This window comes from Sinohyriopsis cumingii, chromosome 18 (assembly GCF_028554795.1).
Source record: "Sinohyriopsis cumingii isolate HCF-2022 chromosome 18, ASM2855479v2, whole genome shotgun sequence".
Taxonomy (NCBI): Eukaryota; Metazoa; Mollusca; class Bivalvia; order Unionida; family Unionidae; genus Sinohyriopsis; species Sinohyriopsis cumingii.
Window position 1 is genome coordinate 51,212,678 of NC_142978.1, and position 11,565 is coordinate 51,224,242.

Below are 11,565 nucleotides of genomic sequence, written 5' to 3' on the forward strand. Positions count from 1 at the left end.
ATACACCAACAAGATATCGTCAGAAGCAGAAAAATAGGCGTTCGCATAATAAAGTTTTGCATTCACTATCATGCCAACAGAAAGTCTTCATCAAATGATCTTAATTTCTTAACATGTCTTCTCTACCTTCATCATCCGTTTGTTTGTACGTGTATGTAGGATTTTAAAGCGGAAAAATCAACCCATGATGGATTGTAAGAGGGTGAGTGTTGCATTATGAAAGAAGCCATTGTTTGTAAGCAGGTGCGTCTTTTGTACCACTCTCCATCCTATTTATCAGCTTCTATTTTAATTTCCGAAGATGTCTATACCAGGCTCTAAAGCTATAAGTTATATTGAGCGTTACTTCATTCCCACGGTCAACGTACAAACCAGAGACTCCGCATGTTTTATTTCCATAAGCCAAACTGACGACAATGTTTTGTGTTTTGAATGTATTTTGTATGTCTGTGTCTTTATTTATGTCTGTATTCAAAATATAACTGAAATACCCTATCATCCCTTGGTAATAGATGTCGTTTTATATGAACGTTGTTGTGTTTGAATGTAAGAATGGATGTTTTTCTGTCTTGCTGTGTCTTGTAAAACGTTGAATACGTGGGTCAATATAAATATGTGTTTTCCATCGTCATCCTATCTATTTCTTTATATTCTTTCTTACCCATTCGTGTGTATGTCGGTGAGTATTGGTCAGTAAAGTAGGTACTGATTAGTACAGGTACGTCTTCGTCATTAAGATGCAATGTTAGTCCTCATCGTCCTTTCCATATATTACAACCCTTTTTAACTATCCGTTCATATGCGTGTAAGTGTGTGCTGGTCATATAACAATCGTCGTTGGTCAAAAAGTGTATGTCAGTAAAGGTATGTCTTGGTAATAGAAAATGGGTATTGGTCTGTCATGGTGAGCCATTAACTTTTCTTGCATGTTTCTGACCAACTCTATCTAATCTCCATCAGCCTCATCAGAGTGTCCCGCAATGTTGATGTTTTTCTTTATTCCTTCTTAACCTCTAATGTGACCCCAGTACTATATTCCGATAGGCTGCCTAATGACCCATATGTCTTACGCGCAAATATTAGATTTCTATAGACTCTATCATGACCCCTGTAATTCCACGCTACCGCTCCCCCGTACATGTTACTGTTATTAAATAGGGCATACATGTATAACAGTAACTGAATTTTAATAAGCCAAATTCTCTAACATTACATAAATATTTTCAGCAAATGAAGGAAGGAAGGAATGAGACAGACGGAAGAAGGCTACATACTTACATATTGAGTCACCTGTGTTTCTCCCTCTATATCTAAGTTCCCTTCTATCTGCTGGTCACATGTCAGGGTGATGTACGACGTCCTGTAGTAGAAACAAATCGCTGGTTGAAAAAACTCCTCACTCCGTTTTCACACCAAATTTACTCGCTATGATTACCGTCTTCTACCTAGTATGTGTTCTATACGGAGAAATATACGTCATGTATAATAAGCACATAACGGTCCAAAGAAAACGTAATGTTTATCGTGTCTGTTTTGTTCATTTGTTTGTTTGTTGCTGTTCTTGTTGTTTTGTCCATTTTAATCACTTTACGCTACCCTTACATCTTACAACACTTTTCTTGTGGTATAAGAATTTTTCTCCTTAACGGTGCTTATCCGCCGTCTCTCTTTACCACTATGTTTATCAGCTTATTTGGTGTTTAATGCCTCATAAACACGCGATAAGTCGAATCGTCTTGAGGAAACTGGAATACAGTGGCTTGCCCAAGAACACCATGTTGTATGACACTGCCTGATATGGGTAGCACTTAAACCGGCACCCGCTGCTACCTATAGATGGATCACACTCCAGAAAACTAAGTATATCCTTCTAGTTTTCTAAACAAAGAAAAGAAAAGAAAACAACATACAATTCAAAGAGGACCTCTTGTATTGCAAACGTTTTATGTCATCTTTGTCAATTTCGTTAAGTTATTTTCAGGTAAATGAAGGGACATATCTGCTCGACAATGTTGAACTAAACTTCAGTAGCGCGGGAGGTAGCTTTTCGAGACATATCTCTTTGTAGAATTTGACTTATGCATCCCGATACTCGCTCAACCAGATTCTTCTTGCACGAGCCACCCCATGATGATCCGAAAGGAGCTAGAGACTAATTTTGCAAAACTTTGAAATTCCAGTGTGTGTGTGTGTGATTTGGATTTTTAACTTAGCTTTAACAATTTCTCAGTTATATCGCTACGATGTCTGAAGTGAAACAGATTATACTGATGTCCAGTACTGAGACATCATGCCACAGACATGTAACATGATGTCTCACCCAGTCACATTATCCTGACACCAAGCCGACCAGTCCTAACACTATCATCCTAAGCTGAGCGCCTAGCTATTAGTACTATAACAATCAAAGCGGGTTTACTTGACCAAGTGATGTCAAACCTGGTGCGATTTCGCTACAAGTCATAAGTTTTCCCTAATCCCAAAAACCTCTATACAACTACTGTTGTAAACTGGAAAGTCCAACGTGTCCATTCCTTAAACATTTTTACTCTAATTAATATAAGACCACAGATCTGACAATTTCCCAACTGTCTATCAACCGCACATCTGCATGGCTTTTCTTCATTAACTTTCCGAAACGTACAGTCAGCATTTCGCGCCGTAAAACTATACTTGTCAACCACCTAATATAGGGAACTATTTTACTATGCCAACGTAGGCCAGTCAAATCATGGTTTTAAGCCACATTTCGCCTGGAACTTAACATCACATTTACCACCATGGCAACAATAAATGGTGACTGCCGACGACTGAACAGTCCCTTTTCGTTTATTCCATTTTGTAATTCACCAGTCTCCAATCATAAATATGGCACCAGTAGTCACACAATCAATGTACACAACTAGACAATAATAGGGCCTATTCAACTCAAGGACACTCATGCGGCTCTGGCCTGAATTAACCAAAACTAAACCATGGAATCATGGAAACTCACTAACACTTCACTCCGTGACATGCTTCTAGTAATTGGATAATTATTTCGGTCTGAGGATTATTTCCCTAGCACCGACGTCCCGTAATCAAACAAGTAATCACAAACATCTAAAACATCCTTAAAAAAAGCGCTATAAACAAATGTGCATACTCCAGATTTATTACAGTACCATCTTTGTATAATTATTTCGTATGACTCGACCCGGGTACAAACCCTCCGACTTCCCGCATCCGAGGTGGATGCTTTAACCACTAGGCCACTGGAGCGGTTTGAAATTCCAGTAAACTTAAACTTAAAATAAAAATGCACTGAAAGACCCTCTCAGGTAAGTTAGTGATTTTGTAAACAAAATTTCAAGAAAATGTCCTTGTTCAGTTAATTTAGCGCCTACCATCATTCATATTTTTTTCCATTCACATTTTTAATTGTTTCACTTTTGTATAAAACGAATTCCATTGGATGACCTTTATTGCATGAAGCAAGTCGTTCTTGAGTACTGCATGGACTGAATGAAGCAAGTCGTTATTGTTGACTTGCACGGTAGTATCTTAAAAGTCAAAAATTATATACGCCCCTTGCAGCGGTTGCCATATATGGTGCGCATATAGTGTCAGAATCATTAGTTTCTACATACGGTGTGCATGAAAAAGTTGCAGTACAGCGTGGTCACATGTTTTATTAGCTATATAAAAAGTGCACGAAGTACGGAGTGGTCACATACATTTGTTGCTAAATATGGAATGCATGCAATACAGAGTGGTCATAGGCATTTGTTGCTAAATATGGAATGCACGCAGCATAGTGTGATCGAACACATCAAATCCGTTGAAGCTTTCCGTACACTATATTATTTCCTACCTATAGTGGGTAGCAGATAAAATATAAATGTTCATCACTTTAATCGTGTTGTCAGACTTGCGTTTTCATTGCTTTATTTTCATTTCTCTGAGAAGAATAATAACAAAAATTGGTCAGATTTAGCTACTAATATTATTAAAAAGTATTTACATACTTGAGTCAGCATTTAACATATTAAACTAATGAGGAAACCAGCTGAGGATTATCCGTCAACTAGGTAAACTTGTTAGGATTATTATTTTCTGTTGCCTTGATTGATACTTATGCTTTATATTTTGTTTCATTATTTAACTGAATCTGTACATTTTTCACATGATGGTATAATGTTGCATATATATTAGAATATTAAAAATCTAAGTACGCGACATTATGTAAAAAGTATTACATCATAATCAATAGCCACATTATGTACAAGGTATTACATCATAATCAATAGCCACATTACGTAAAAGGTATTGCATCATAATCAATAGCGACATTACGTAAAAGGTATTACATCATAATCAATAGCCGCATTATGTAAAATGTATTACATCATAATCAATAACTACGTTACGTAAAAGGTATTACATCATAATCAATAGCCACATTACGTGAAAGGTATTACATCATAATCAACAGCCACATTATATAAAAGGTATTGCATCATAATCAATAGCCACATTATGTAAAAGGTATTACATCATAATCAATAGTCACATATGTGAAAGATATTACATCATTATCAATAGCAATAACGACATCCTTATTTACTTCCATCATAAAATTATAAAAGGTCAGTATATAAAACACATGTGTGTGTTCTCAATTCGTTTTTATCTCGACGGTATGGTGCAACTAGTCCGAATAGAATCAACATGCAGGTCCATATGAGGTATGGATGTCCAATCATGGTCGACCTGTTTATCTGTATCTCAATCACAGAGATACGCATTCATATTTACTTGCTCTTGAGTTAATGTTTGTTTCTTAGTTTAGATGGATGTAACGATTTCGTGATGTATGACTCTCACGATGGGCTTGATCTGCTTTACGATAAACTTAATTTTTGTACTTGTATATAAAAGTAGAATAGATATATTGCACAAAACGTTTTCCGGCCTGTTGAAATGAAGGTTCCCAAACACTAACGTTACGGAATAATACATTTTTAGTAGATCCACATCTCTTATTCATTTAAGTGTCAAACCTATGTGATTTCTGTGAAAGTCTTACAGAGTGAATTGGTGTATTTTTCATCTTAAATCTGTAGGTACAATTAAATTTAAGCTACTTTCACTTTTTAGGTCTACTGAATAGCTTCGTAATTTTACTTCAAATCGCACATGTGTGCTTGTTCACAGATGGACACCGACCGGCAATTTATGGACACCGACCGGCAATTTGCCTTAAATAATCAATGTACCGTGCTTGTGTGTATTTTATATTTATCTTGTGTGCATTTTATATTTTTCCTGTTTATCAAAGACTGCTAGGATATCGATATCAAGACAGCTAGGATACTAATATCAAAGACTGCTAGGATATCGATATCAAAAACTGCTAGGATACCAATATCAAAAACTGCTAGCGTACCAATATCAAAGACTGCTAGTATACCGATATCAAAGAATGTTATCATCTCAATATCAAAGATTGCTAGGACACCAATATCAAAGACCGCTATGATATCAATATCAAAGCCTGCTAGGATACGAATAACAAAGATTGCCATGATATCAATAAAAAAGACGCTAGAATGCCAATATAAAAAACAGCTATGATATTAATATCAGACTGCTTTGATATCAATATCAAAAACTGCTAGGATATCACTATCAAAGACTGCTTTGATATCAATATCAAACACTGCTAGGATATCAATATCAAAGACTGCTTAGATATCAATATCAAAGACTGCTAGGATATCAATATCAAAACTGCTATAATGCCAAACTCAAAGACTGCTTTGATATTAATATCAAAGACTGCTAGGATGCCAATAACAAATATTGTTATTATATTAATAAAAAAGACTGCTAGGATACCAGTGTCAACGACTGCTATGATATCAATGTCAAAGACTGCTAGGATAGCAATATCAAAGAGTGCTATGATATCAATATCAAGACTGCGGGGATACCAATATCAAAGACTGTTTTGATATCAATATCAAATACTGCTAGGATAGGAATAACAAAGATTGTCATGATATCAATAAAAAGACGCTAGGATGTCAATATCAAAGACTGTTAGGATATCAATAACAAAGACTGCTTTGATATCAATATCAAAGACTGCTAGGATATCAATATCAAAGATTGATTTGATATCAATATCAAAGACTACTAGGATACTAATAACAAAGACTACTAGGATACTAATAACAAAGACTGTTATGATATTAATAAAAAAGACTGCTAGGATACCAGTATCAAAGACTGCTATGATATCAATATCAAAGACTGCTAGGATATCAACATCAAAGAGTGTTATGATATCAATATCAAAGACTGCAGGGAAACCAATATCAAAGGCTGCTATTATGTTAATATCAAAGGTTGCTAAGATACCAATATCAAAGACTGCTAGGATATCAAGGAAGACAAAATTATGGAATATCATTTTTCAGATTTATGATGGGTTTCTTTTTGTTTGTTACCTTTATGACTCATCGCCACTGATATGTAATACTAAGTAAATAAGTAAAATAACATTATCTAATACTATCTCTCTGCTAGATGTAAGATTTTGTATAGTCATGTTATCTAGTATTATTTCTCTGCTAGATTTATAATACACTGTATAGTCATGTATTGTCTCTATGTTAGATGTGTAATACTATGTAAGGTAACATTATCTAGTATTGTCTCTATGCTAGATGTGTAATAATATGTAATGTTATCTAGCATTGTCTCTATTAGATTTGTAATATTTCGTAAGGTTGTGTTATCTAGTATTGTCTGTCTGTTAGATTTGTAATATTTCGTGAGGTTGTGTTATCTATTACTGTCTGTCTGTTAGATTTGAATTACGTCGTGAGGTTGTGTTATCTAGTATTGTCTGTTAGATTTGTAATAATTCGTGAGGTTGTGTTATCTAATAGTGTATGTCTGTTAGATCTGTAATACTTCGTGAGGTTGTGTTATCTAGTATTGTCTGTCTGTTATATTTGTAATACTTCGAGAGGTTGTGTTATCTAGTATTGTCTCTCTGCTAGATTGGTAATACTATGTAATATCATTAAATATTACATTTCCAAAAGATTTCAGATGATATAATATTTACATCTAGATTACGGAACTTGACAATTCATTTACAAGCTCAGCATCGCATGTGAACATATTTTAGAAGTAGTAACTTAAAATAAAATTATCGAACGATTAATCATATCCAGGCGTACGTGTATCAGACAAGTCCATAGGTATGCTAATTGCGGTTCATATTTTCCAGTCATATGTTAACCAATTTTCAGTTAATGCAAGCATAGACCAAGGTGAGGGTCAGGCTATAACTATTACCTGGAAAAGAACCTACTTAATTATCATATATACTTACAAACAATAGAATATATTATTCATGGTGAGACGGTATGTGTTCAATAAAAAGGATATCTATGTTATTCATGGTGAGACAGCATGTGTTAAATAAAAAGAATATGGTATTCATGGTCAGAATTAAGTGTTCAATAAAAAGAATATGTTATTCATGGTCAGACAGAAAGTGTTAAATAAAAAGAATATGTTATTCATGGTCAGAATTAAGTGTTCAATAAAAATAATATCTATGTTATTCATGGTCAGACAGTATGTGTTCAAAAAAAGAATATCTATGTAATTCATGGTCAGACAGAATGTGTTCAAAAAATAATGTTATTCATGGTCAGAATTAAGTGTTCAATAAAAAGAATATCTCTGTTATTCATGGTCAGACAGTATGTGTTAAATAAAAAGAATATGTTATTCATGGTCAGACAATATGTGTTCAATAAAAAGAATATGTTATTCATGGTCAGACAGTATGTGTTCAATAAAAAGAATATATATGTAACATATGGACAGACAGTATGTGTTCAATAAAAGGAATATGTCATTCATGGTCAGATAGTATATGTTAAAAAAAGAATATGTTATTCATGGTCAGACAATATGTGTTCAATAAAAATAATATCTATGTAATTCATGGTCAGACAGTATGTGTTCAATAAAACCAATATGTTATTCATGGTCAGACAGTATGTATTAAATAAAAAGAATAAAATGTTGTCATTAAAAGAGTTTTCTACAGGTATAGCATGTATTGGGGGGGGGGAATATATTTCAGTATACTCTGTACTTACAAAGCGTTTTGCATTTTTCCGCTTTAATTCGTCGTACACGATTTGTGCGATCCAACCCAAGGATCCTAAGATACTGTACTGCAGTCAGTCCCGCTTTAATTCGACGTACACGAGTTTTGCGATCCAACCCAAGGATTCTAAGATACCGTACTGCAGTCAGTTCCTCTGTAAGCAATTATTCTAGCTCTTTTACTGAACTGACTTGGGCTATAAATAGAAAGCTGATGGAAAGTGTTTAGATGTTGGAATGGTCTAGGATATATCCTCGCCATAGGAAGCCTGTCTCCGGCACAAATCGCCATCAGCAATAAGCTGTTCTGAAGGGTCATCTGGTTGTTGCATAGCACTTTTATCGTTTGTGTGCGCAGTACGTACTTTTCGAATACAGTACGATGATATATTCAAAATTGACAAAAATAACATGTAGAACTTTTAATTGATGTTACAAAGTCTTTTCAGATAATATACGTATCGAGGTGCCTAAAGAGGTCACATCGATAACGAAATTTAGGCCATACCTCCAAACTGCTTGTAGGTGCTCACGAATCCGAGCCCAGCAATTTGACAAACGACCAACAAATAAGTCAACCAGAGATCCCGAAACTACTCATAAACATCAATGTAAATATAAACTAATCATATGCTAAGAAACATGTTTACTGTCAACTGGGTATGACTTTGACATTCCATTACTGCATATCCACCTGCCTGTACAATAGTCCCTGCATTTAAGAACCTATATTTTCTGTTGCTAAGGCGAGTTCAGTCTATTGCAATAATGATTTTATGATACAGTAAACCAATCAATACAATAGCTTCATTCACTTAAATTCTATGTACACTATATATGTTTGTATTGTCGTCTATATTTCATATTTCAGCAGTAGAAGCTTAAATATCAATTATTTTATTAATAAAAATCAATAAAGTTTGCATTCTGCTCGGGTGGGCAATTAACTGTGAATATATTGTATTGATTCTCTGTGTATGGTGGCATATCTTAGTCTGTTTGCACTCTATTCAATATACAATAAAGATACTATGAAACATTATATAAAACATATTACAATTGTGTTTTATCTAAAACAGGGGTCCGGGACTGTCAGTGCTACATCGGTACAGGAGATGGCAGTGATTTAGAAATTTAAAACTGATCTCAGGTGTTCTCATAACCCAAGATTGAGAAGACAATAATCAAAGACTTTTAAGAGATCTCGCAACATTCTCGTATCGCTACAATATAAGATAATAAATAAACATAGAAAGTGGTAGAGGTTGTACTAGTATAGCGGTACAAGGATATTTAAATTGGCTAGAACTAGAACTGGGTGACTAATCAACTCGTTCTATCCAGTGTCAGCATCCAGACAACTAGAGTCGAAGTCCTGACCTATTTTCCATGAATCTAATACAATTTTAACATTCATAGTGACGAAACGTACATTATTTATCAGTTAACTTAGACACGGTATTTAAGTTGGGAAACATATTTCCATGCAAAACAAATCAAATAAACGTTTATCAACCAAAGCACACAAAATTTTTTTTTTAAAAAAAAATGGGTCTCTCAGTACATCATTAGCACTGTTCATGCAGGCGATAATAATGACGGAAAAAATAAACGTCACACATTTCGTGCATGAGTGTTTATTTTCCTGTTGATACTTTCCTAGCTAAATATAAGTGATACTATTTTTATGCTAAATAGAATTACGACTAGTTGCGACAAAACCATATGTCGGCACATGTTAGCTTCTTGTGAAAAAGGGAAATAGAAATTGAGTATTGATTTTAAGTTCGCATCGAATTACAAGAGCTGTAAATTAAGATCTGCCTCTTTGCGTCATCCATTAGAATCGTAGGAGTTGATATATGTTGACTGAATATTGAAAGCGGCAGTGTTACCTGAGTACTCCCCCTTGTACGGCGCTGTAGCTTAGAGTTGGATTCCCTTTATCGTCGTTCATGAAAACAGCACTTTTCTGGTCTCCCAGGGAATAATATTCGGGATTTGGAATGGTTGGCCTTATCTGACAAACCTGAGTGAAACATAAGTTAGCAAATAAATCATTTATTCAATTAATAACGCAAGCAAACAAGAAAACAATGATATCCAACTTCGCAATGATGATTACGCTTAAGATCACGTGTGAAAAGTCTGTTGTTGATGGTTTTGCTAGGTTTTTGAGTTCCTATTTAGTATCATTCATTTTTAGAACACATTTCCTCAAGTACTGTATAGATTAATGAATTTTCCAAGCTGTCTTATTTTGCATGAGATCGTGCTTTTCATGCATAAGGTTAAATTGAGTGCTTGAGTGATGGTACCAGAATATGAATGATAAGAGTGCCGGGTCAGTTTAACCAGGTACCAGAATATGAATGATAAGAGTGCCGGGTGAGTTAATACCGAATCAGTTTAACGTCACACCAGTTCATCAATGATATTGTACCGAGACAGCTTAACGACACACAAGCACATGAATGTGATATAATATCATATTCACGTGCTTATGAGTCGCTAAACTGACACGGTAGCACCTCATTCAATTGCTTGTGTGTCGTTAAACTGCCTCGGTACTAAATCATTAATGTGCTTATGTGTTGGTAATAAATGACTTGGTACCACATCATTCATGTGGTTATGTGTTGGTAATAAACGACTCGGTACCACGTCATTCATGTGCTTATGTGTCGGTACTAACTAACACGGTACAATATCATTCACGTGCTTTTGTGTCGTTAAAATGACTCGGTACCACATCATTCATGTGTTTATGTGTCGGTACTAACTGGCTCGGTACAATATCATATTCATGTGTTGGTGTTTTTGTAAACTGAATCGGTCTTAACTGTCTTGGTACCTAGTACCGAGTCATTTTAACGACATATATAGACACATGAATATAATACAGAGCCGAGTCAGTTTAAAGACACACCATCCCATGAATAATATAATACCGAGTCAGTTTAAAGGCACACCAGCCCATGAATGATGTAATACCGAGTCAGTTTAAAGACACACCATCCCATGAATAATGTAATACCGAGTCAGTTTAACGACACACCAGCCGATGAATAATGTAATACCGAGTCAGTTTAAAGGCACACCAGCCCATGAATGATGTAATACCGAGTCAGCTTAAAGGCACACCAGCCCATGAATGATGTAATACCGAGTCAGTTTAACGACACACCTGCCCATTAATGTAATACCGAGTCAGTTTAAAGGCACACCAGCCATGAATGATGTAATACCGAGTCAGTTTAATGACACACCAGCCCATGAATAATGTAATACCGAGTCAGTTTAACGACACACCAGCCGATGAATAATGTAATACCGAGTCAGTTTAAAGGCACACCAGCCCATGAATGATGTAATACCGAGTCA

General features: G+C 35.1%; 1 protein-coding gene across 1 annotated transcript in view; it reads right to left on the bottom strand.

Moving 5' to 3' along the window:
* LOC149776628 (uncharacterized) overlaps positions 1 to 11,565 on the bottom strand; it is a 36,232-nt gene that overhangs the window by 18,842 nt on the left and 5,825 nt on the right. The window contains exons 3-4 of the mRNA XM_089942481.1: positions 10,077 to 10,210; positions 1,279 to 1,360 (exon numbers count right to left, since the gene is read on the bottom strand). Of these exons, the coding sequence (XP_089798607.1) occupies positions 1,279 to 1,360; positions 10,077 to 10,210 (216 nt within the window). The remainder of the gene's footprint in view (positions 1 to 1,278; positions 1,361 to 10,076; positions 10,211 to 11,565) is intronic.